At 42.2% G+C, this 26685-nt stretch overlaps 1 protein-coding gene across 1 annotated transcript; it reads left to right on the forward strand.

Moving 5' to 3' along the window:
• Positions 1-24289: 24289 nt before the first annotated feature.
• Positions 24290-26420, forward strand: c1qtnf1 (C1q and TNF related 1). The gene is made up of 3 exons (XM_038990867.1): positions 24290-24495; positions 24668-24801; positions 25870-26420. Exons 1-3 carry the CDS (start codon positions 24290-24292, stop codon positions 26418-26420), a joined length of 891 nt encoding a protein of 296 aa, XP_038846795.1.
• Positions 26421-26685: the final 265 nt, after the last annotated feature.

A 26685-nucleotide genomic window follows, 5' to 3' on the forward strand; every position in this document is an offset into this window, starting at 1 on the left:
CACACACACACACACACACACACACACACACACACACACACACACACACACACACACACACACACACACACACACACACACACACACACACACACACACACACAGCCGGTGCAAGAGTTCCCTGGAGATATGGGAAGCAATAACACTATGGGTTATGCAACACAGTTTACAGTAAAGTCAGGACTGTGGTTGGAGATTTACCATTTTTCTCATGTTCCCTAAACTTGCCGGTCCGAAGTGTATGTCTGTGTGTGTGTCTGCCACTGTAGTGTAAACATCTCTGGAGGGGATCCGGAGGAAAGAGGGGGGATGGTTAGGAAGATATCGGAAGTGGGATTGTAAACATGATAGGGGCTTGAAGAAGAACACCAACTCAAACACAAAATGAGGAATCGTCCTTTATTCAAAATCATGTCTGTCTTATGAGAAAACTCGGAAAGTGCATACTTTAGTATTTGAACACTGGTTTTGTTAGATATCAGCTGTGAATATTACAGATCTATATTGCTAGCATGATTTAGGAGAGGCATAAAGTGCTATCTGGTTTGCTGTAAATAGTCACTCACAACCACTGTTTCCGATAAACAACAATGAGTTACATGGTCAAGTAAAAGTATACAGGGCCAATTCTGGAGCCAAGTGTGTGTTGTGTTGAAGATTATGTAAGGAGTGGTTAGTGGTGATTCATGTATGTTTACACAAGAGTAAGATGGGTAAAATAGTTTTGGACTATTTTAGCCCATCTTACTGTTGTGTAAACATACATAAATCACCAATAACCACTCTTTACATAATCATCAAGACAACACAAAACACAATTAGCTCCAGAATGTTTGGTCATAGAGGACAAAACAAGACAACCATTCTAAAAATGAACAGATATTCCAGTGAGCTGAATGAAATGTGAGTCTTTGTTGTTTGAGCATTGGGCAATTCCATCCCTCTTTTTCTTCAAAGTCAACCTATTGCATCCCAAATTGCACCCGCTTCCCTATATAGTGCATTACTTTTGTCCAGGACCCATAGGGCTCTGGTGAAAAGTAGTGCATCATGAAGGGAATAGGATGCCATTTGGGACGTACACTCTGTCTCTATTGATTGCCCCGTCCTACTCCTTACGGATTAGAGAGAGGGGAGAACTAATCAGAGAGCAGAGGGAAGACCTGGTCTGTGTCCCAAATGGCACCCTATTCCCTATATAGTGCACTACTTTTAGCCAGAGGGAATAGGGTGACATTTGAGACAGATCCACTGCTCTGAACAAACAGAGGTTATAGTGTTAGAGGTCAGGGGTCATAGACTGAAGAAATCAGATTAGCTAGGCGATTAGAGTTTCAGCTGTGGCCACAATGCCTTTGAACCATAGGCATCATGTCCATAGGCGCACAAGGGCACATGCCCCCTTAGATTTGTCCTGTTAAAAAAAAGTCAGATGTTAAATGAATTAATAAACAATTTTTTTTTTTAATAAAGATTTGTCAGCTGTATTTTGCGAAGGGGGCACACTGACTGGACCAGGCAAAGGGTACCCCCTCCCTATTCTCCCAGTAAGTGGTTCCTTCTAAGGTGCACCATGGAGCAAAAATATGCTAGGCAGGGAGCTAGATAATCTAGTGCGTGCAGACAGTGTCGTCAGGGGAGGAGGAGAGAGTGTCAAGTGACACACACATTATTTTATTTTAGCTGCCAGTGATGGGCAGGACTCGCAGGAGGTGTGTTTGTAAATTAATTTGATCAATTTATGTAGCATATAGACCTCGCCAGCTTGTTGTCCTAAAGAAATGGAAATGAGTTACCTCTGGTTCTTTCAGGAAAAACAATGGGGAAAGAATAGGATTTTGCGATAAATGCCGAAAATAAGGTCTGAGGTTAACACAGGCTTAGGATATCTTATACGTTTTGTTCTATGAGATAATATCAGTCAGTTAACATGACATTTATGAATTACAAATCATTCTATGTGCTTTGTGCTTTTTTATTACAGAAATGCTTAAAAATTCACAAAAGGTTACATTAGCTGGTGAAGATTATCTCACAAAACGTACAAGATCTAATTTTCAGCGTTTATCCAAAAACCCTACAAAAACTCAATACATTTTCCCATAGGCTTTGTCCAACAAACCATGGTGGAGATAGTGCCTACAAAAAGACGCCATTACTATTTATCTCTATTGATTCCTTCTTGATGAATAAATAAAACCAAACGTTTTGTTGTTTCTCTGTAATACTAGCCAAATAGCAATTTTATGAAGTTGACTTTAACTACCTAGCTAGATAGGTTCCCAAACTCCCAACCTCACACTGTAACAAATTGTTGTAGATTTACAGCATTTTATTTTACAGATAGCTACTGTAATTATATATTACACTGCAGTACTGTAAAGTGCAATGCGTTATGGGGGCTCAATGGCAATCCACTACACAAATTCTAGAAATACAGCAGTCAGGTGTTCCAGTAATATGTTGTAAATTTGTGTTACAGTAAAGGTCCTGTAAATCTACAGTAATTTACTGGCTTCTGTTCTGTATCTTGTCTAACTATCTTCGCTGGCATGCATGCTTGCAAGGTTGCTAGACTTTAGAAAATACAAAAATGTCTTTAATTATTGGGTTATGTTGCTATATACCAGTGTGGCAGTTGTAATAAACTTGTCTAAGGTGTAAAAGTTCTTACAGAATCAATGTACATAATTCATTCAAATGACAATTTAACAGGTAAAGAGATATGCTTAGATAACCTATGCAGAAAATTATACATATTTTTACATAGAATTAGGCATAATGAATATGGCTTTAGATTGCAGGGAAAAAAGCTGTTTCAGGGGTTTGAAAAATGCTAAATTCTGAGATTTACGGATGTGGGTCAACCCACCTTCCGGACCATCCCCCCTCCATCCTCACATACCTCGTGCCCCCTCTAAAATCATAGGTGCATGATGCCGTTGCTTTGAACTTCTCCAGATGCACCAGCAAGATTATTGTGCTCTTGAGGAGATCCAGTCACACACCCATGCATGAACACACACACACACACACACACACACAAACTGGTTATACTTTTGATATCTTCTATCTTGTTTCATTCGCTGGTGTCTTTTCTTTCTTCTTCCATCCTTTGTTAACAATGTAGCTACTGTTTATCCATTCTTTGTCTCCATTCTTAGACTTGCACCTTATCAGACCATGTATAAACCTTCTCGGCCAGTACAAACAGTCCTTTCTATTTGTGTTGATTGTCTGTTCTCTGGCTTGCGTCCCAAATGGCACCCTATTCCTTTTTAGTACACTTCTTTTAACCAGGGCCCATAACGGTTAAAGGTAGTTCACCATATAGGGAATAGGGCACTATTTGGGACGCAGCCTCTGTCTGATTTACTACCACAGTGGTTCACAGATATTTTGTTCAATGGTTAATTGGTAGTAGTGTTCTGTCTGGCCTGTTGACTTCAAAAGCACAGCTCTACTTACTGTATGTGTATGTGTATGTGTGTGTGGGTGGGTGGGTGCGTGTGTGCGTGTGTCTGTGCCACATATTTGTGTGTGTAGCTGTGGTTGTGTGTGATGCTATGTTTTCTAAAGTGGTTGCTTTAAAAGCCGACCGCATGGCTTCGTTTTGGAAAACCATTTCAACCACATCGCATCACAGGAAACAAAATCAAACCCTGAAACAGTGACCCCCAGGTTAAAAGCGGCTGTGATGCTCTTAATTACCTTGTTACGGAGAGAGGAGAGTGTGTTTGTATGTGCGTGCATGCATATGTGTGTGTGTGTGTGTGTGTGTGTTGTGATTACAGACTGTAGGTGGATACGATCTCCTAATTGGATAAGAAAAACAATCAAGCCCTACCATTACACTGAAAGGAAATGCTCTACCCTGTATTTCACTGAATGGATCACAGGCAATAGACCACTTCCTTTGATAATGGACGGCACTCTCTCAGTCCCAAATGGCACTCTATTGCATTTATAGAGCACTACTTTTGACCAGGGGGCCACTACTGTATAGGGAATAGGGTGCCATTTGGGACTCACACTCTGGTAAAACGCAGTGAAACTTTCTGTCAAATTGCAGAGGAAGTCATTATTTGATTGAGGATAAAAAAGATCAGTGGCCATTTAAGTGAGTAGCTGTTTTAAAGTGGATTTTTAAGGTTCGGGTTAAGTCCTCTCTTCATTATATTTGTAGATGCATTGTAGCCTAAGTATCATACAGTATATTGCATTGTATTATAACTTATTGTATGACGCTGCAATATTTCTTGTTATGTCTATATCAAATACACTGAGTGTACAAAACATTAAGAACACCTTCCTAATATTGAGTTGTATCCACCTTGCCCTCAGGACAGCCTCAATTCGTTGTGGCGTGGACTCTACAAAGTGTCGAAAGCGTTACACAGGGATGCTGGCCCTTGTTGACGCCAATGTTTCCCACAGTTGTCAAGTTGGCTGGATGCCATTTGGGTGGTAGACCATCAATCAATCAATCAAGTTTATTTTATATAGCCCTTCGTACATCAGCTAATATCTCGAAGTGCTGTACAGAAACCCAGCCTAAAACCCCAAACAGCTAGTAATGCAGGTGTAGAAGCACGGTGGCTAGGAAAAACTCCCTAGAAAGGCCAAAACCTAGGAAGAAACCTAGAGAGGAACCAGGCTATGAGGGGTGGCCAGTCCTCTTCTGGCTGTGCCGGGTGGAGATTATAACAGAACTATGCCAAGATGTTCAAAAATGTTCATAAGTGACAAGCATGGTCAAATAATAATCATGAATAATTTTCAGTTGGCTTTTCATAGCCGATCATTAAGAGTTGAAAAACAACAGGTCTGGGACAGGTGGCGGTTCCATAACCGCAGGCAGAACAGCTGAAACCGGAACAGCAGCAAGGCCAGGCGGACTGGGGACAGCAAGGAGCCACCACGCCCGGCAGTCCCGACGTATGGTCCCAGGGCTCAGGTCCTCCGAGAGAAAGAAAGAGAGAAGGAGAAAATTAGAGAGAGCCAAGATTTTCAAAATGTTCATAAATGACAAGCATGGTCAAATAATAATCAGGAATAAATCTCAGTTGGCTTTTCATAGCCGATCATTAAGAGTTGAAAACAGCAGGTCTGGGACAGGTAGGGGTTCCGTAACCGCAGGCAGAACAGTTGAAACTGGAATAGCAGCAAGGCCAGGCGGACTGGGGACAGCAAGGAGTCATCATGCCCGGTAGTCCTGACGTATGGTCCTAGGGCTCAGGTTCTCAGAGAGAGAGAAAGAAAGAGAGAACGAGAGAATTAGAGAGAGCATACTTAAATTCACACAGGACACTGGATAAAACAGGAGAAGTACTCCAGGTATAACCAACTGACCCTAGCCCCCCGACACAAACTACTGCAGCATAAATACTGGAGGCTGAGACAGGAGCGGTCAGGAGACACTGTGGCCCCATCCGAAGATACCCCCGGACAGGGCCAAATAGGAAGGATATAACCCCACCCACTTTGCCAAAGCACAGCCCCCGCACCACTAGATGGATATCTTCAACCACCAACTTATAATCCTGAGACAAGGCTGAGTATAGCCAACAAAGATCTCCACCACAGCACAAACCAAGGGGGGGCGCCAACCCAGACAGGAAGATCACGTCAGTAACTCAACCCACTCAAGTGACGCACCCCTCCCAGGGACGGCATGAAAGAGCACCAGTAAGCCAGTGACTCAGCCCCTGTAATAGGGTTAGAGGCAGAGAATCCCAGTGGAGAGAGGGGAACCGGCCAGGCAGAGACAGCAAGGGCGGTTCGTTGCTCCAGAGCCTTTCCGTTCACCTTCACACTCCTGGGCCAGACTACACTCAATCATATGACCTACTGAAGAGATAAGTCTTCAGTAAAGACTTAAAGGTTGAGACCGAGTCTGCGTCTCTCACATGGGTAGGCAGACTGTTCCATAAAAATGGAGATCTATAGGAGAAAGCCCTGCCTCCCGCTGTTTGCTTAGAAATTCTAGGGACAATTAGGAGGCCTGCGTCTTGTGACCGTAGCGTACGTATTGGTATGTACGGCAGGACCAACTCGGAAAGATAGGTAGGAGCAAGCCCATGTAACGCTTTATAGGTTAACAGTAAAACCTTGAAATCAGCCCTTGCCTTAACAGGAAGCCAGTGTAGGGAAGCTAGCACTGGAGTAATATGATCAAATTTCTTGGTTCTAGTCAGGATTCTAGCAGCCGTATTTAGCACTAACTGAAGTTTATTTAGTGCTTTATCCGGGTAGCCGGAAAGTAGAGCATTGCAGTAGTCTAACCTAGAAGTAACAAATGCATGGATTAATTTTTCTGCATCATTTTTGGACAGAAAATTTCTGATTTTTGCAATGTTACGTAGATGGAAAAAAGCTGTCCTTGAAACAGTCTTGATATGTTCGTCAAAAGAGAGATCAGGGTCAAGATTAACACCGAAGTCCTTCACAGTTTTATTTGAGACGACTTTACAACCATCAAGATGAATTGTCAGATTTAACAGAAGATCTCTTTGTTTCTTGGGACCTAGAACAAGCATCTCTGTTTTGTCCGAGTTTAAAAGTAGAAAGTTTTCAGCCATCCACTTCCTTATGTCTGAAACACAGGCTTCTAGCGAGGGCAATTTTGGGGCTTCACCATGTTTCATTGAAATGTACAGCTGTGTGTCATCCGCATAGCAGTGAAAGTTAACATTATGTTTTCAAATAACATCCCCAAGAGGTAAAATATATAGTGAAAACAATAGTGGTCCTAAAACGGAACCTTGAGGAACACCGAAATGCTCAGTTGATTTGTCAGAGGACAAACCATTCACAGAGACAAACTGATATCTTTCCGACAGGTAAGATCTAAACCAGGCCAGAACTGGTCCGTGTAGACCAATTTGGGTTTCCAGTCTCTCCAAAAGAATGTGGTGATCGATGGTGTCAAAGGCAGCACTAAGGTCTAGTAGCACGAGGACAGATGCAGAGCCTCGGTCTGACGCCATTAAAAGGTCATTTACCACCTTCACAAGTGCAGTCTCAGTGCTATGATGGGGTCTAAAACCAGACTGAAGCATTTCGTATACATTGTTTGTCTTCAGAAAGGCAGTGAGTTGCTGTGCAACAGCTTTTTCAAAATTTTTTGAGACGAATGGAAGATTCGATATAGGCCGATAGTTTTTTATATTTTCCGGGTCAAGGTTTGGCTTTTTCAAGAGAGGCTTTATCACTGCCACTTTTAGTGAGTTTGGTACACATCCGGTGGATAGAGAGCTGTTTATTATGTTCAACATAGGAGGGCCAAGCACAGGAAGCAGCTCTTTCAGCAGTTTAGTAGGAATAGGATCCAGTATGCAGCTTGAAGGTTTAGAGGCCATGATTATTTTCATCATTGTGTCAAGAGATATAGTACTAAAACACTTAAGTGTCTCTCCCGATCCCAGGCCCTGGCAGAGCTGTGCAGATCCAGGACAGCTAAGCCCTGGAGGAATACGCAGATTCAAAGAGGAGTCCGTAATTTGCTTTCTAATGGTCATGATCTTTTCCTCAAAGAAGTTCATGAATTTATTACTGCTGAAGTGAAAGCCATCCTCTCTTGGGGAATGCTGCTTTTTAGTTAGCTTTGCAACAGTATCAAAAAGAAATTTTGGATTGTTCTTATTTTCCTCGATTAAGTTGGAAAAGTAGGATGATCGAGCAGCAGTGAGGGCTCTTCGGTACTGCACGGTACTGTCTTTCCAAGCTAGTCGGAAGACTTCCAGTTTGGTATGGCGCCATTTCCGTTCCAATTTCCTGGAAGCTTGCTTCAAAGCTCGGGTATTTTCTGTATACCAGGGAGCTAGTTTCTTATGACAAATGTTTTTCGTTTTTAGGGGTGCAACTGCATCTAGGGTATTGCGCAAGGTTAAATTGAGTTCCTCAGTTAAGTGGTTAACTGATTTTTGTCCTCCGACGTCCTTGGGTAGGCAGAAGGAGTCTGGAAGGGCATCAAGGAATTTTTGTGTTGTCTGAGAATTTATAGCACGACTTTTGATGCTCCTTGGTTGGGGTCTGAGCAGATTATTTGTTGCGATTGCAAACGTAATAAAATGGTGGTCCGATAGTCCAGGATTATGTGGAAAAACATTAAGATCTACAACATTTATTCCATGGGACAAAACTAGGTCCAGAGTATGACTGTGGCAGTGAGTAGGTCCAGAGACATGTTGGACAAAACCCATTGAGTCGATGATGGCTCCGAAAGACTTTTGGAGTGGGTCTGTGGACTTCTCCATATGAATATTAAAATCACCAAAAATTAGAATATGATCTGCTATGACTACAAGGTCTGATAGGAATTCAGGGAACTCAGAGAGGAACGCTGTATATGGCCCAGGAGGCCTGTAAACAGTAGCTATAAAAAGTGATTGAGTAGGCTGCATAGATTTCATGACTAGAAGCTCAAAAGACGAAAACGTCATTTTTTTTTTTGTAAATTGAAATTTGCTATCGTAAATGTTAGCAACACCTCCGCCTTTGCGGGATGCACGGGGGATATGGTCACTAGTGTAACCAGGAGGTGAGGCCTCATTTAACACAGTAAATTCATCGGGCTTAAGCCATGTTTCAGTCAGGCCAATCACATCAAGATTATGATCAGTGATTAGTTCATTGACTATGACTGCCTTTGAAGTGAGGGATCTAACATTAAGTAACCCTATTTTGAGATGTGAGGTATCATGATCTCTTTCAATAATGGCAGGAATGGAGGAGGTCTTTATCCTAATAAGATTGCTAAGGCGAACACCGCCATGTTTAGTTTTGCCCAACCTAGGTCGAGGCACAGACACAGTCTCAATGGGTATGGCTGAGCTGACTACACTGACTGTGCTATTGGCAGACTCCACTAAGCTGGCAGGTTGGCTAACAGCCTGCTGCCTGGCCTGCACCCTATTTCATTGTGGGGCTAAAGGAGTTAGAGCCCTATCTATGTTGGTAGATAAGATGAGAGCACCCCTCCAGCTAGGATGGAGTCCGTCACTCCTCAGCAGGTCAGGCTTGGTCCTGTTTGTGGGTGAGTCCCAGAAAGAGGGCCAATTATCTACAAATTCTATCTTTTGGGAGGGGCAGAAAACAGTTTTCAACCAGCGATTGAGTGCTGAGACTCTGCTGTAGAGCTCGTCACTCCCCCTAACTGGGAGGGGGCCAGAGACAATTACTCGATGCCGACACATCTTTCTAGCTGATTTACACGCTGAAGCTATGTTGCACTTGGTGACCTCTGACTGTTTCATCCTAACATCGTTGGTGCCGACGTGGATAACAATATCTCTATACTCTCTACACTCGCCAGATTTAGCTTTAGCCAGCACCATCTTTAGATTAGCCTTAACGTCGGTAGCCCTGCCCCCTGGTAAACAGTGTATGATCGCTGGGTGATTCGTTTTAAGTCTAATACTGCGGGTAATGGAGTCGCCAATGACTAGGGTTTTCAATTTGTCAGAGCTAATGGTTGGAGCCTTCGGCGTCTCAGACCCCGTAGCGGGAGGAGTAGAGACAAGAGAAGACTCAGCCTCAGACTCCGACTCGCTACATAATGGGGAAAACCGGTTGAAAGTTTCTGTCGGCTGAATGAGCGACACCAGTTGAGCATTCCTACAGCATTTCCCTCCAGAAGCCATGAGAAAGTTGTCCGGCTGCGGGGACTGTGCGGGGGGGTTTATACTAACGTTACTATCTGTACTTACTGGTGGCACAGACGCTGTTTCTTCCTTTCCTACACTGAAATTACCCTTGCCTAACGATTGCGTCTGAAGCTGGGCTTGTAGCACAGCTATCCTCGCCGTAAGGCGATCGTTCTCCTGTATATTATGAGTACAGCGACTGCAATTAGAAGACATCATGTTAATGTTACTACTTAGCTTCGGCTGTTGAAGGTGCTGACGAACCATGTCCAGATAAAGCGTCCGGAGTGAAAAAGTTGAATGAGGGAAAAAAAAGTTGCGATGGAAAAACTAAAAATATAAACGGTAATTAAAAAGAAAAAAAAACAAAACGTAAAGTTGTCAGCTAGCAAAGTAAAGTTGGCAGCAAAACGCACAGCAACAAAACGCACAGCAACACGTCTGCAAATTCTGACCATTCTTGATAGACACGGGAAACTGTTTTCATTGAAAAACCCAGTTGCAGTTCTTGACACAAACCTGTGCGCCTGGCACCCCCTGAATGGCACACATACACAATCCCTGTCTCAATTGTCTCAAGGCTTAAAAATCCTTCTTTAACCTGTCTCCTCACCTTCATCTACATTGATTGAAGTAGATTTAAGTGACATCAATAATGGATCATAGCTTTCACCTGGATTCACCTGGTCAGTCTATTTCATGGAAAGAGCAGGTGTTCTTAATGTTTTGTACACTCAGTGTATGTCTATATTCATTGTCAAAACAGCAGCAGACAAAAATACACATACTGTGAGAAACAAATACAATGCCAGGAGCCATAAAATGTGCCATAAAAAATATGCCATATACTTTTAGACCACCAGAATAGCCATAAATAGTTGCCAAATATATGTGCTGCCTGCACACACACACTCCCCTTGATATGTATGCAAAAACAACATCCCATACATACTTGAGCAGTCAGCTGACTGACCCTTTCTCTCATCCCATAGTCCTGATCCAAAGAGTAACATCACATTCCTATCAAGGATAAGAGAGCAGTGACCCTTAACTTGACCTTTGGATTCAGGTAATCTTCAAACACACTGTATCTGATCTTCAGGGCAGTCCGAGGAAGTTCTGTTATCACTACCTTAAAGCTAGAGTCCTTAATGAAACAAAAACAAAGTGGCCAACCCGCCGCTGTTTTGGTAAAAAGGTGAGGGATGGGCCTGGAGAAATGTAACCACTGTCAAATGCATAGACAACGCTATGGATGCAAGGACTGACCATCCATGATATCGAAATTCTAGTTATGTTGGAGGTGACTATAACTATTTGAATACAGATCCCAAAAACTTTAAATACAGCTCTGAGAAAGCAATTACTTAAAAAAATAGGTGACTACTTGTTAAAACTTTTTGAATACAGATCTGAGAAAGAAACTACAAAGGAAGTGATTTGAATAGAGCATGAATAGAGCACACACGTCTTATAATTTCTCAATCTATCTGACAGTAGATTTATCAGAGGAAGATGCGAAGCATGATACTCTTTGGCTATATTAATTTATTACAATCATCATCATATCAATTCCAACTTGAACTGACATGCAGCCAGGACACTAAAATTGTAAACTACCTCAATAAGAAACAATATTATTGCTTTGATCACATCAGAAGATATCCTCCTCGCAATCTCCAAAATACAACAGCCACAGGACAACTTTGTTTGGATGCTAGCTAGTGTAAGGCCTGGGTGTCGGAGTGTGGAGTCAACACGCAGAAAACAGCAGGTGCCAATACAAAATGTTCTTTAATGAACACGGACCAACTAGTCCACCCTACTAACACACTGGGTGTACTACTTAACCAACCCCAGACACGGGGGAAAGGAACACAGTCCAGAAAACACGTAGCACAAAACCAACACCACTACTTACAAACAAACAATCCCGCACAAAGAAACGTGCGGGCCGGCTGACTAATAAGCCCAACTAATTAACCCTAATACACCACAGGTGAACCCAATAACCACATAGGGAGGGGGAGAAAAGGATCAGTGGCAGCTAATAGGCCGGTGACGACGACTGCCGAACGCCACCCGCACAGGAAGGAGAGCCTGCCTCGGTCGAAGTCGTGACAGCTAGCTGGGGATTTCTACAAGGAATATGCCTCCCAAAAAAAGCTTCTCCCAAGCGGGTGTGACACCTACTCCCGTTGTCTGCTGCACTGCTGCTTGGATTCCACCTGGCGATCTGTTCACCGTCTTCCCTGACCTGTCTCACCCTGTCTGGTACAGGTACCCCCGCCACATTCCCTCCTCTCTCCCGAGCTTTTGCTCGCCTCCAGTACTCGCGCACTTACACACACACTGCAGACTTTGGTCAAAAATTTAAATAAAAGTAACAAATAATTAAAAAGCAGCAGTAAAATAACAATATTGAGTATATATACAGGGGTACCGGTACAGAGTCAATATGCGGGGGCACCGGTTAGTCGAGGTAATTGAGGTAATATGTACATGTAGGTAGAGTTATTAAAGTGACTATGCATAGATAATAACAGAGAGTAGCAGCAGCGTAAAGAGAGAGGGAGGGGGCAATGCAAATAGTCTGGGGAGCCATTTGATTAGATGTTCAGGAGCCTTATGGCTTGGGGGTAGAAGTTGTTTAGAAGCCTCTTGGATATAGACTTGGCGCTCTGGTACCGCTTGCCATGCGGTAGCAAAGACAACAGTCTATGCCTAGAGAGGCTGGATGGCAGGAAGCTTGGCCCTAGTGATGTATTGGGCCATACGCACTACCCTTTGTAGTGCCTTGCAGTCCGAGGCCGAGCAGTTTCCATACCAGGCAGTGATGCAACCAGTCAGGATGCTCTCGATGGTGCAGCTGTAGAACCTTTTGAGGATCTGATGGGGAATAGGTTTTGTTGTGCCCTCTTCACGACTGTCTTGGTGTGTTTGGACCATGTTAGTTTGTTGGTGATGTGGACACCAAGAAACTTGAAGCTCTCAACCTGCTCCACAACAGCCCTGTCTATCCTCCTTTTCCTGTAGTCCACGATCATCTCCTTTGTCTTGATCACAATGAAGGAGAGGTTGTTGTCCTGGTACCACACGGCCCCGTCTCTGACCTCCTCCCTATAGGCTGTATCATCATTGTCGGTGATCAGGCCTACACTGTTGTGTCATCGGCAAACTTAATGATGGTGTTGGAGTCGTGCCTGGCCGTGCAGTCATGAGTGAACAGGGAGTACAGGACGGGACTGAGCACGCACCCCTAAGGGGCCCCCGTGTTGAGGATCAGCGTGGCGGATGTGTTGTTACCTACCCTTACCACCTGGGGGTGGCCCGTCAGGAAGTCCAATTGCAGAGGGAGGTGTTTAGTCCCAGGGTCCTTAGCTTGGTGTTGAACGCAGAGCTGTAGTCAATGAATAGCATTCTCACATAGGTGTTCCTTTTGTCCAAGTGTGAAAGGGCAGTGTGGAGTGCAATAGAGATTGCATCATCAGTATGCAAATTGGAGTGGGTCTAGGGTTTCTGGGAAAATGGTGTTGATTTGAGCCATGACCAGCCTTTCAAAGCACTTCATGGCTACAGACGTGAGTGCTACGGGTCGGTAGTCATTTAGGCAGGTTACCTTAGTGTTTTTGGGCACAGGGACTATGATGGTCTGCTTGAAACATGTTGGTACTAAAGACTCAGACAGGGAGAGGTTGAAAATGTCAGTGAAGACACTTGCCATTTGGTCAGCGCATGCTCGGAGTACACATCCTGGTAATCCGTCTGGCCTTGCGGCCTTGTGAATGTTGACCTGTTTAAAGGTCTTACTCACATCGGCTGCGGCGAGCGTAATCACACAGTTGTCCGGAACAGCTGATCCTCTCATGCTTGTTTTAGTGTTACTTGCCTCGAAGTGAGCATAGAAGTAATTTAGCTCGTCTGGTAGGCTTGTGTTACTGGGCTGCTCGCGGATGTGCTTTCCTTTGTAGTCTGCAATAGTTTGTAAGCCCTGCCACATCCGACGAGCGTCGGAGCCGGTGTAGTACGATTCGATCTTAGTCCTGTATTCATGCTTTGCCTGTTTGATGGTTCGTCGGCGGGCATAGCGGGATATCTTATAAGCTTCCGGGTTAGAGTCCCGCTTTTTGAAAGCGGCAGCTCTACCCTTTAGCTGAGTGCAAATCTTGCCTGTAATCCATGGCTTCTGGTTGGGGTATGTACGTACAGTCACTGTGGAGATGATGTCATCGATGCACTTATTGATGAAGCCAGTGACTGATGTGGTGTACTCCTCAATGCCGTCGGAAGAATCCCGGAACATATTCCAGTCTGTGCTAGGTCTCTTTTTATGTGGTGCGGTGGTGTCTCTCTTGTCGTGATGTGTGTTTTGTCCTATATTTTTAAACCCAGCCCCCGTCCCCGCAGGAGGCCTTTTGCCTTTTAGTAGGCAGTCATTGTAAATAGGAATTTGTTCTTATTAACTGACTTGCCTAGTTAAATAAAGTTGATTTTTTTTAAAATAATAATAACGATCATATTTGATGTACACAATACATTTTTATCTGAACATTCTGTAAATTTCCATTCTCCTGAACAGGCCCCAGGTGTACAAAATCAAGTCAAACCAATAAACCAATGATATTGGAATGGAAATTTAATCAAAGCCTATTGGATAACTTGTTTTTAACTAGGACAGAGGGATTTATAACTGAATTTTTCTGACATTACATAGATACAGCAAATCCCCTTAGTGTGTGGGACACTTTTAAATGTGCCTTTAGAGGCCATGCAATTCAGTATTAATCTCTAAAACAAAAGCAATATAGGTCAAAGGAGTCCATACTAACAAAGGAAATAGAAGGTCTAACAGAACAGACGGAGAGCAATAAAAACTGTACCATAGAGGCTCAGAATAGGTTAGAGGAAAAACTAAAATAAATGGTAATATACTATAATAATTAAGCAAACTGGATGGAATATGGGGAAAAATGCACCAAATTATAATTTTTTATCTTCAACATAGAAATGCTACCAAAACTAATTTACTGAAACTTGTTACAAACGATGGAGTCACCCATGATTGACCAAATTATATTTTGAAGGAGGAAACAAAGTACTTTAAGCATATGTTTTCATTTCAGTCTCCTCCATATCCTCTAAACCAAGCTAATTATATAGATTTGTTTCTATTAATAATGTAAAATTAACAGCCATACAGAAAGACTCATGTGAAGGTGAAATTACAGAGGAGCAACTTATTGACGCAATTAAAGCCTTTAAGTCTGGGAAAACTCAAGGGCTGGATGGCAAACCAGTTGAGGTATACCAAAACTTTTGTTGATATACTCAGAGGACCGATATTAGCATGTTTTAACCACTCCTATGTAAATGGTAGATTATCAGACACTCAACAAGAAGGTCTGAATTCATTATTACTGAAACAGGATACAAGTGGGAAATATAAAAATTGGAGGCCCCTTACACGTCAGTGTCGTGATGCAAAATGTATATTGTCAGACATTATTCATTCTGACCAGACAGGTTTTTACATGGAGGATACATTGGAGATAATATAAGTAAAAAACTGGAAACAATAGAACCTTGAAAAATCAGGGAAACCAGGACTGCTATTCATAGCTGACTTTGAAAAGGATTTTGATATAGTATGACTGGAGTTTATATAGAAATGCCTGGAACATTTCAATTTTGGAGAATCCCTTATAAAATGGGTTAAAATCATGTATAATAACTCTAGGTGTAAAATAGTAAATAATGGCTACTTCTCAGAAAGTTTTAAACTAGTAAAACAATGTTGTCCACTATCGGCATATCTATTTATTATGGCCATCGAAATGTTAGCTATTAAAATCAGATCCAACAATAATATCAAGGGATTAGAAATACAGGACTTAAAAACAAAGATGTCATTGTACGCTGATGATTCATGTTTTCTTTTAAATCCACAACTTGGATCCCGTCATAGCCTCATAGAGGATCTAGATACATTTTCTAACCTCTCTGGATTACAACCAAATTAATATAGTACCAAGTGTACTATATTACGTATTGGATCACAAAAAAATATACATTTTACATTACCGTGTAGTTTACCAATAAAATGGTCTGATGGTGATGTGGATATACTCGGTATACATCTCACGAAAGAAAGAAAGGATCTCACTCCAATATATTTTAATAGAAAGTTAGCAAAAATAAATAAGATCTTGCCACCATAGAAAGCTTAAATACCTTTCTATTTGTGGAAAAATCATCCTGATGAACTCTTTAGTAATATCCCAGTTTACCTATTTGCTTATATGCTCTTTTAGTTTTTTAACTCTCCTATTATGTTGCGGGTCAATTTGACCCATTTCCCAGATTTTCACTTTTGAGTTGTCTAAAATACTAGTTAACCTCTCCTTTTCTTCATGAAATTAAATTACTTTTCCTCATTTAGGGTCATGAACCTAACTTCAAAAGGTGGACAGACTGATGTGTTGTGGAATGTCTGTGTAGATTTTGTATACGAACATGATGTTGTGGGTCATTTTGACCAGGAGGCTTTCATGTGTATAGATTTTTGCACAGGTCCAAAATAAACAAGTGTCTTTGATGTATTTTGTTTTGAATGGTTCTGGTTGCGCTTTTATAATTATGTTTGGGTGAAAAGGAGCTTTCCCAAGCTTCTTCGCAGTGCGAAGGCAGCAGATCTCTGATGGATCCAGTGGATACAGGTGATGACAAGAAATGGAAAAGATGCAAGCTCTGCACTCGACGAGACAGTAAAACCAGCACCACTTGTGTAGAATGCAATAAATACATCTGCAGAAAGCACACACGTACATTGTGTTCAACATGTGGAGAGAAAGACTGAGTGTTACTCTTACTGGGAAATACAAAAGAATGCCTACCTGGGGAAACAGAAAATGCTTGTTTGTGAGAAAGGAAATATGTTTAACAAATAACAAAATTAAACGGGCCAATTTATATAATAAATATTCGGGGGGCAGAAATGATTAAATATTAAAGCATTAGACTTCTCACTAAAGGCTTCAGTCATACAAAAGTTATACTTAAATCGGAATTGGTTCTCTAGCAAATTAGTAAGAATGTCTCACCCTATATTCAAGAAAGGCCTTTTTCCCTTTATTCAGATTACAATCTTTCACTTTCAGTTATTTGAAAAAGAAATCATCTCCCAAATATTGCTATTTTTTAAGACAAGCCTTAGAAAGTTGGTTGCAATTTCAATTTAATCCACCAGAAAAGACAGAACAAGTAATACAACAAATATTGTGGTTAAACTCAAATATACAAATTTTATGATAGAATGTTTAAAAAAGGTATAATCTTTGTAAATTATATCATAAATAAAACTGGTGGAGTTATGTCACCTATGCAGATAACAAAAACATGGAAATGTCTGCAATACCCAAAATTACAGCCAGCTAATTGCAGCATTACCGCAAAAATGGAAGAGGAAAGTGGAAGGAGGAAAAAGTAAGGAACTTGTCTGTCGACCCTGCATTAAAGACCATAATTGGTTAAAGACAATTGTGATAAATAAAAAAGTTTACCAGTTTCATTTAAGGACAAAAAAATGGACAGCCGTGCCATATAGATTGCAAAATAGTTGGGAAGAGATTTTTGACGTGCCGATTCCATGGCACATGGTTTATGAACTGACACGCAAAACGACGCCGGATTCAAAACTTAGAATTTTTCTATTTAAATTATTATATAAAATTCTTGCAACCAATAGGCTGTTATTTATATGGGGGATACAACCTTCCCAGCTCTGCAAATTTTGCTGCGAAGAGGCAGAATCATTAGATCATTTGTTTTGGTACTGTCCATTTGTAGCTTGTTTTTGATCACAGGTCCAGGAAAGCCTGAAGAATTGCAATATTTACCTGGAGCTAACCTTGCAGATAGCACTACTGGGTGATCTCAAAAGTCATAGTCAATCGATCAATAATATAATAATACTTTTAGCAAAACCTTTTTTTTCTTCAGTTTACAATCTGTAGATGAGAATAGAAAGGTTCAGAACTTTTGTGAAACATCACAGCACAGTTGAAAAATATATGGCAAATAGAAATCCAATATGGATGGTGTTAAGAGATAGATGGGAGGGGTTGAATGGAGCTGAAGGTTGGGACTAATAACAACAAGATAACTAATGTAAAACATACTGTGCCCGTAAAACGTATATAGGTTAAGAACTTTTGTGAAAGAGCACAGTTTGAAAGCTATGGCAAATAGAAATCAAACCGGATGGACATCAGACATGGATAGGAGAGGTTGAGCGTAGAGGAAGGACAAGAGTAAAAACAAACAAAATATAACTATTGTAATAGGTTGTGTCCATAAAATGTGTATAGTATGTATAAGCTGGAAATACAGGCCTCAGCGTTGTTGTTCACTAGTTTGCTCCAATTGGGGAGGGGTGGTGGGGTTGGAGGGTAATAAAGGAAAAATATATATTTTTTAAATATATGTATGTATGTATGTATGTATGTATGTATGTATGTATGTATGTATGTATGTATGTATGTATGTATGTATGTATGTATGTATGTATGTATGTATGTATGTATGTATGCATGCATGCATGCATGCATGCATGCATGCATGCATGCATGCATGCATGCATGCATGCATGCATGCATGTATGTATGTATGTATGTATGTATGTATGTATGTATGTATGTATGTATGTATGCATGCATGTATGTATGTATGTATGTATGTGTATGTATGTATGTGTCAAGATGGCGCCGAAGAACATGGCTGACTTTTTACATTCTCCCAACCAATTGTGATATTTTGTTAGTTTTTTGCATTTTGTGTAACTTATTTTTTAACTTATTGTGTACATAATGTTGCAGCTACTGTCTCTTATGACCGAAAATAACATCTGGACTTCAGAACAGTGATTACTCACCGCGGACTGGAAGAAACTTTTTCCTTTAACAAGTCCGACAAGAAGGATAATCCTGCTTTCACTGGAACAGGCCCAGATCCACACCTTTTGCGTGAAGAAATTATGCTGGAAAGGGGGCAGCAGATCGGGCAGCCTTCTGAGAATCCGGAGGTGAGCGAGTAAACTCACACTGCCATCCATTCTTCTTGCTAACGTGCAATCATTGGAAAATAAAATGTATGACCTACGATTAAGATTATCCTACCAACGGGACATCAAAAACTGTAACATCTTATGTTTCACCGAGACGTGGCTGAACGATGACACAGACAATATAGAGGTAGCGGCATTTTCCATGCACCGGCAGAACAGAGACGCTGCCTCTGGTAAGACGAGGGGTGGGGGTGTGTGTCTATTTGTCAATAACAGCTGGTGCGCGATGTCTAATATTAAAGAAGTCTTAAGGTATTTCTCGCCTGAGGTAGGGTAGCTTATGATAAGCTGTAGACCACACTATCTACCAAGAGAGTTCTCATCCAAATTATTCGTAGCCGTCTATTTAACACCACAGAACGAAGCTGGCACTAAGACCGCTCTCAACCAACTCTATAAGGCCATAAGCAAAGAAGAAAATGCTCACCCAAAAGCAGCCCTCCTAGTGGCCGGGGACTTTAATGCAGGCAAACTTAATTCAGTATTACAAAATTTTTACCAGGATGTCGCATGTACAACCAGAGAAAAAAATTATCCTAGACCACCTTTACTCCACACAAAGAGATGCATACAAAGCTCTCCCCCGCCCTCCGTTTGGCAAATCTGACCATAATTCTATCCTTCTGATTATATATAGCAAATTCTCCAGTGTTATTTAGTCTTCCCAACTCTGACATGATAACAATAATTTAAACAGGTTAAGAATCACAGATGGAATCCCAGGGCACGTTCTCAAAGCATGCACAGGCCAGCTGGCAGATGTCTTCCCAGACATTTTCAATCTGTCCTTGTCCCAGTCTGTAATCCCAACATGTTTCAAGCTAACCACCATTGTCCCTGTTCCCAAGAGCTCCTAGGTAACTTGCCTAAATGACTATCGCCCTGTAGCACTCACTTCTGTAATTATGAAGTGCTTTGAAAGACTGATCATGGCACACATCTACATCATCATCCCAGACACCCTAGACTCACTCCAATTCACATACCGCTCCAACAGATCCACAGAATATGCTATTTCAATTGCACTTCACACTGCCCTCTCCTTCCTGGACAAGAGGGGAAATAAATATGTGAGAATGCTGTTGTTCATAGACTACAGCTCAGCGTTCAACACCATAGTCCCCTCCAAGCTCATCACCAAGCTAGGCTGCGATGAGTCAGCCTACAGGGAGAAGGTCAGAGACTTAGCAGTGTGGTACCAGGACAACAACCTCCCTCTCAACGTCAGTAAGACCAAGGAACTGATCGTGGACTATAGGAGAAAGGGGGGAGCGAACACCCCATCCACATCGATGGGGCTTTTGTGGAGCAGGTCGAGAGCTTCAAGTTCCTTGACGTCCATATCACTAAGGACTTAACATGGTCCACCCACACCCACACAGTTATGAAGAGGACATGGCAGTGCCTCTTCTCCCTCAGGAGGCTGAAAAGATTTGGCATGGGCCCTCAGATCCTCAAAAAGTTATACAGCTTCACAATCAAGAGCATCTTAACTGGATGCATCTCCACAATTTCACAGCCCTTGACTGCAAAGCGCTACAAACGGTGGTGCAGACAGCCCAGTACATCACTGGCACCAAGCTCTCTGCCATCCAGGACCTCTACATCAGGCAGTGTCAGAGGAAGGCCCAAAAAACTGCCAAAGACTCCAGCCACCGAAACCATAGACTGCTCACTCTGCTACCCTCTGCAAAACGATACCGGAGCATCGGCTCTTGGACCAAAAGGCTCCGAGACAGCTTCTACCCCTAACCCATAAGACTGCTAAATAGCCAGACTGCTACAAAGTCAATTAATGGTACCCAAACTATCTGCACTGACGCTATCTTGCACTGACCCTTCACACACTCACTAGACTTTACATACAGTACACTATATACATACTCACACACATACTCACACACACACACACACACACACACACACACACACACACACACACACACACACACACACACACACACACACACACACACACACACACACACACACACACACACACACACACACACACACATTTACACATCCTAATTTGTGAATTGCAAATGGTGTGCAAAGCTGTCATCAAGGCAAAGGGTGGCTATTTGAAGAATCTCAAATATAAAATTTATTTGGATTTGTTTAACACTTTTTTGGTTACTACATGATTCCATATGTGTTATTTCATAGTTTTGATGTCTTCACTATTATTATACAATGTAAAAAATAGTAAAAATAAAGAAAAACCCTTGAATGAGTAGGTGTTCTAAAACCTTTGACCGGGAGTGAATACGGTTGAAGTCGGAAGTTTACATACACCTTAGTCAAATACATTTAAACTCAGTTTTTCACAATTCCTGACAATTAATCCTAGTAAAAATTCCCTGTCTTAGGTCAGTTAGGATCACCACTTTATTTTAAGAATGTGAAATGTCATAATAGTAGAGAGAATGATATATTTCAGCTTTTATTTCTTTCATCACATTCCCAGTGGGTCAGAAGTTTACATACACTCAATTAGTATTTGGTAGCATTGCCTTTAAATTGTTTAAATTGGGTCAAATGTTTCAGGTAGCCTTCCACAAGCTTCCCACAATAATTTGGGTGAATTTTGGCCCATTCCTCCTGACAGAGCTGGTGTAACTGAGTCAGGTTTGTAGGCCCCCTTGCTCGCACACACTTTTTCAGTTCTGCCCATAAATGTTCTATAGGATTGAAAAAGTCCCTCTTTGCCATGCAAATGAATCGCAAAACATTTCCACTGCATTTCAGCACTGCCACAAAAGGACCAACTGACATCATGTCAGTGATTCTCTCGTTAACACAACGAGGACAAGGCTGGAGATCACTCTGTCATGCTGATTGAGTTCGAATAACAGACTGGAAGCTTCAAAAGGAGGGTGGTGCTTGGAATCATTGTTCTTCCTCTGTCAACCATGGTTACCTGCAAGGAAACATGTGCCGTCATCATTGCTTTGCACAAAAAGGGCCTCACAGGCAAGGATATTGCTGCCAGGAAAATTGCACCTAAATCAACCATTTATCGGATCATCAAGAACTTCAAGGAGAGCGGTTCAATTGTTGTGAAGAAGACTTTAGGGCGCCCAAGAAAGTCCAGCAAGCGCCAGGACCGTCTCATAAAGTTGATTCAGCTGCGGGATCGGGGCACCACCAGTACAGAACTTGCTCAGGAATGGCAACAGGCAGGTGTGAGTGCATCTGCACGCACAGTGAGGCGAAGACTTTTGGAGGATGGCCTGGTGTCAAGAAGGGCAGCAAAGAAGCCACTTCTCTCCAGGAAAAACATCAGGGACAGACTGATATTCTGCAAAAGGTACAAGGATTGGACTGCTGAGGACTGGGGCAAAGTCATTTTCTCTGATGAATCCCCTTTCCGATTGTTTGGGGCATCCGGAAAAAAGCTTGTCCAGAGAAGACAAGGTGAGCGCTACCATCAGTCCTGTGTCATGCCAACAGTAAAGCATCCTGAGACCATTCATGTGTGGGGTTGCTTCTTAGCCAAGGGAGTGGGCTCACTCACAATTTTGCCGAAGAACACAGCCATGAATAAAGAATGGTACCAACACATCCTCCGAGAGCAACTTCTCCCAACCATCCAGGAACAGTTTGGTGACGAACAATGCCTTTTCCAGCATGATGGAGCACCTTGCCATAAGGCAAAAGTGATAACTAAGTGGCTCGGGGAACAAAAAATAGATATTTTGGGTCCATGGCCAGGAAACTCCCCAGACCTTAATCCCATTGAGAACTTGTGGTCAATCCTCAAGAGGCGGGTGGACAAACAAAAACCCACAAATCTGACAAACTCCAAGCATTGATTATGCAAGAATGGGCTGCCATCCGTCAGGATGTGGCCCAGAAGTTAATTGACAGCATGCCAGGATTGCAGAGGTCTTGAAAAAGAAGGGTCAACACGGCAAATATTGACTCTTTGCATCAACTTCATGTAATTGTCAATAAAAACCTTTGACACTTATGAAATGCTTGTAATTAAACTTCAGTATTCCATAGTAACATCTGACAAAAATATCTAAAGACAATGAGGCAGCAGACTTTGTGAAAATTAATATTTGTGTCTTTCTCAAAACTTTTGGCCCCAATTGTACTTTACTGTACTCTACCCTACTGTACTCTACTGTTTTGTACTGTACTCTACTGTGCTCTCTTGAGCTCTACTGTGCTGTACTTTGATGTTCAAGCTTGTGAAACATAGATGTCTATGATTGGTTCAGATTTGTTCCGGCCCAGACCAACCAAATTTGGTCTTGTTTGGGTGCAGAGACATTAAAATAATAGCCAGTGTGTAGAATAATACCCACATATGCAAAGGAGGATATTGGATACCTTTGTGTACCTATTTAGGATACATCAGCATGAAGAAAATGATATCCATATTTATGCATTTCTGTGTAAAACAGATCAGGGACGCATTACAAAATTCCTTTATCGCAATTCCCTTACCAGGTGTATATCCACTTCACTTACTGTAGTTCAAGAACCAAAATAGATTTTTTCAAAGTCAATGTGTCATGTCATAGCTGACACCCCATTCTTTCTGCAGACATAATTAAATATTATTTCAGAGCAAATATTTATTTGGAAAACATGGACACAACATGGACAAAAAACTGAGTGAGATTTTACAGAGATTCTGTTACCAAAGTTTGCATCTGCACAGTTCTTTTGTAAAATGTTCAGTGCAAAATGTTAAAAGTAGTTATTGTGCATAGAGTTGTATGGTTTGTTAAACTTTGAAATCAATGGTTTTTGTTTGGCATACATTTTAAATATAAAACCTGAGTCTCAGCGCAATTCCTTTACTGTGGAATTGACGTTATAAGTTATATTCTTCAAAACTTATAGGGTATATATCATTATTAATTTCTAAGTCCAAAAATGGATGTAGTAACTAAGGATTCTAGCTTTAAAGAAGTTCAAAGACAATCATATTCTCCAGCATAATTTCTCTTGAGTTAGGCTAATGTGTGGAAATGTGTGTTTTTATTTATTTATTTTTTACTCTGAGTACAGTCTGTCTCCGTCTCAAATGGCACCATATTTCCTATATAGTGCACCACTTTTGACCAGAGCCCTTGTAAAACGTAATGCACTATATAGTGACATTTGGGACGCACACTGTTGTTGTTTGTCATATTGAGGTGTCATAACCATCCAAGTGAAAACAGATGAGAATATAGGAGTTTGGTTTATCCCACAAACACATTATGTAGCAGGCCAACCACTCTGTCTCCAGAGACACTGGGTCTGTCCCCAACTTCACCGATTATGTAGTAATCACTGTCCTAAAGAAAGAAAGAAAGAGGTCTATTCATAGCAAAACTAAAGTGCAGAACAACCATTAACAAAATCTATGGATGAATCTCAATTGTATCTCCTTGATTTCCTGTGTCCTCTCTCCTCATCTCCTTCTCAAAGTACATTGGAGAAGATATGAAGTTCCTTACCATATGAGCTCAATAACTTCCTGATTATGACTGATGTCACTTCCTGTTTTCCGAAGATGACAGTGCGGGGTGGGCAGCCGCCCTCTGCCCTGTGTGCGTGGGTGGTACTGCTCCTGTTGGTGGTCTCAGGTGAACCCTACCGGACCCCCTACAACCAGGAACAAGACCAGAACAGAGACAGGGACAGTGAGACAACAGACCCCAGGACAGACCCTAGGATAGACCCTAGGACAAACACCAGGGTCTACCACAGAGATGTCAGGTACTACTGCATACTACTCCTACATACTACCCCTCTGAATGGCACCCTATTCTCTATATAGTGCACTACTATTGACCAGGGTCCCTATATGGGCCAAAAGTATTGCACAAAATAGGGAATAGGTTGCCATTTGGGATGTATCCATTGACATTGTTTCTATGGCCCCTGGTAGTGAGGTGAGGGGTAAAGACTGTCGGCGGTGTTGTGACCCTGGAGAGCAGCCCCCTCATTATTCCAACCCCCACTACCCACAACAGTACCCACAGTACCAAGCGGTGCCACAGATCAACATCACCATCCTCAAAGGTAGGTGGCTCACCTGCACTACTACTGACTACCACATTAAGTTAAGTTCAAGTTAAGTAACTTGAACTTACGTACTTAAACTTAACCTTGTTCCCAGGCTCAATTTCTGAGGAGAGATGGTTGGTGGACGCAATTAACTTGAACTTAACTTCAACCGTTTGGAGAACCTGAATCACTGGGGGAAAGCACTTTCCATTTAATGAGTTGCACAAGAACATCAAATGAGTGGTCCAGTGTAGCAGAAAGCAGATTGGTTAATTTGCCTTAAAGGTAAAGGGCCGAATAGCAAATGGGTCTGAAGTTAGCAACTGAAGCTCGTAACTAGCAACTACACACAAGGCTTTCGAGAGTCAGCGAGCCTCTCATACCTTTCTAACCAGAATAATGTCTCTGCCAAGATCAGTTCAGGGTCAGGCTAAACCACACAGGCATGCAGGGTCTTTGGCAAGCAGGATGAGCTTGGTGACTCTCCACAAAGATGAGAGGGGACAAACACTTTGGGTTTGTGGGTTAGTAAATTGTTCCCCAGGGTTAGGAAAAGTAGTGGGTTAGGACTCACTGGTGGGTTGTGAAACGTTTTACTGGGTCTCAGCTTTAAGACTGGACTGTGTCTGCATTCCAAATGGCACCCTATTGCATACATAGTGCTTATGGGCCCTGGTCAAAATAAGGGCACTACGTAAGGAATAAGGTGTAATTTGGGACTCAAGTTGTGTCTTGGGGGATAATGATGAGTTGATTAAAGGCTTTGGGCGAAAACATGTTTGGGAACCAGTGGGTTAGAAGAGGGGACAACAGCTGTGGGTATTTGTATCTGCCACGTTATACATCTTGGATGCTGAGAATGTGAAAACAGATGTGGTACTGTAACTGTTATGGTGAATGACCACTAGCTATGCAAAGCAGTGGGTAAATCTGTGTCAGACACAAACACAATCATTTATCTGTAGTCTGACCTTAAACCATGACCTTTGACTGCATCCAATACCTGAGGTATTCTCTTCTTATTGCCTTGAAAAGTTGCATGTACTGGAGTTTTACTAACATTTCTACTTCTTCCTCCTCCAGGTGAGAAGGGGGACAGCGGCCAGCGAGGACCCTACGGTAAATCCGGTAAGTCTGGCCAGTCCGGCCCCCGAGGGCCCAACGGCATCAGGGGCACCAAAGGGAGCATAGGGACCCCGGGTGAACCCTGCAAGGCCCAGTACGCTGCTTTCTCTGTGGGCCGCAAGAAGGCCATCCACTCCAACGACTACTACCAGACCTTAGTGTTCGACACCGAGCTCGTCAACCTCTACGGCCACTTCAACATGTTCACCGGCAAGTTCTACTGCTACGTACCAGGGGTCTACTACTTCAGCCTGAACGTGCACACGTGGAACCAGAAGGAGACGTATGTGCACGTGATGCATAACGAGAGGGAGGTGGTGATCCTGTACGCTCAGCCCAGTGACCGGAGCATCATGCAGAGCCAGAGCCTGATGCTAGAGCTGGAGAGAGAGGACCAGGTGTGGGTCAGGCTGTTCAAAGGGGAGAGAGAGAACGCCATCTTCAGCGATGACTTTGATACCTACGTCACTTTCAATGGACACCTCATCAAGCCAAAGAGTGAAGGGTAGGGGGACGGTTGGGTCTATGTCCCAGGTGGCACCCTTTTCCCTATATAGTGCTCTACTTTTGAGCAGAGCCATATGGACCCTGGTCAAAAGTAGTGTACTATATAGGGGAGAATAGGGTGCTATTTGAGATGCGGACAGGGTTGTGGGCTTGTGTGATATTATGGACGTGTGAAACGAGATGGAGATAAAATCAGAAGAGTGATTGGTTCACAGTTCATAGTAGAATATCTCCTTAATTTTCTTATTGTGTTTTTTAATAAATGTA

This window comes from Salvelinus namaycush, chromosome 4 (genome assembly GCF_016432855.1).
Source record: "Salvelinus namaycush isolate Seneca chromosome 4, SaNama_1.0, whole genome shotgun sequence".
In the NCBI taxonomy this organism is placed as follows: domain Eukaryota; kingdom Metazoa; phylum Chordata; class Actinopteri; order Salmoniformes; family Salmonidae; genus Salvelinus; species Salvelinus namaycush.

Bases quoted from the DNA above. Each gene is read 5' to 3' on its own strand.
- c1qtnf1 (XM_038990867.1), top strand. From the start codon at position 24,290: ATGACAGTGCGGGGTGGGCAGCCGCCCTCTGCCCTGTGTGCGTGGGTG. The intron at 24,496-24,667 runs GTACTACTGCAT...GGCCCCTGGTAG, and splicing joins GTCTACCACAGAGATGTCAG to TGAGGTGAGGGGTAAAGACT. The intron at 24,802-25,869 runs GTAGGTGGCTCA...TTCCTCCTCCAG, and splicing joins CAACATCACCATCCTCAAAG to GTGAGAAGGGGGACAGCGGC.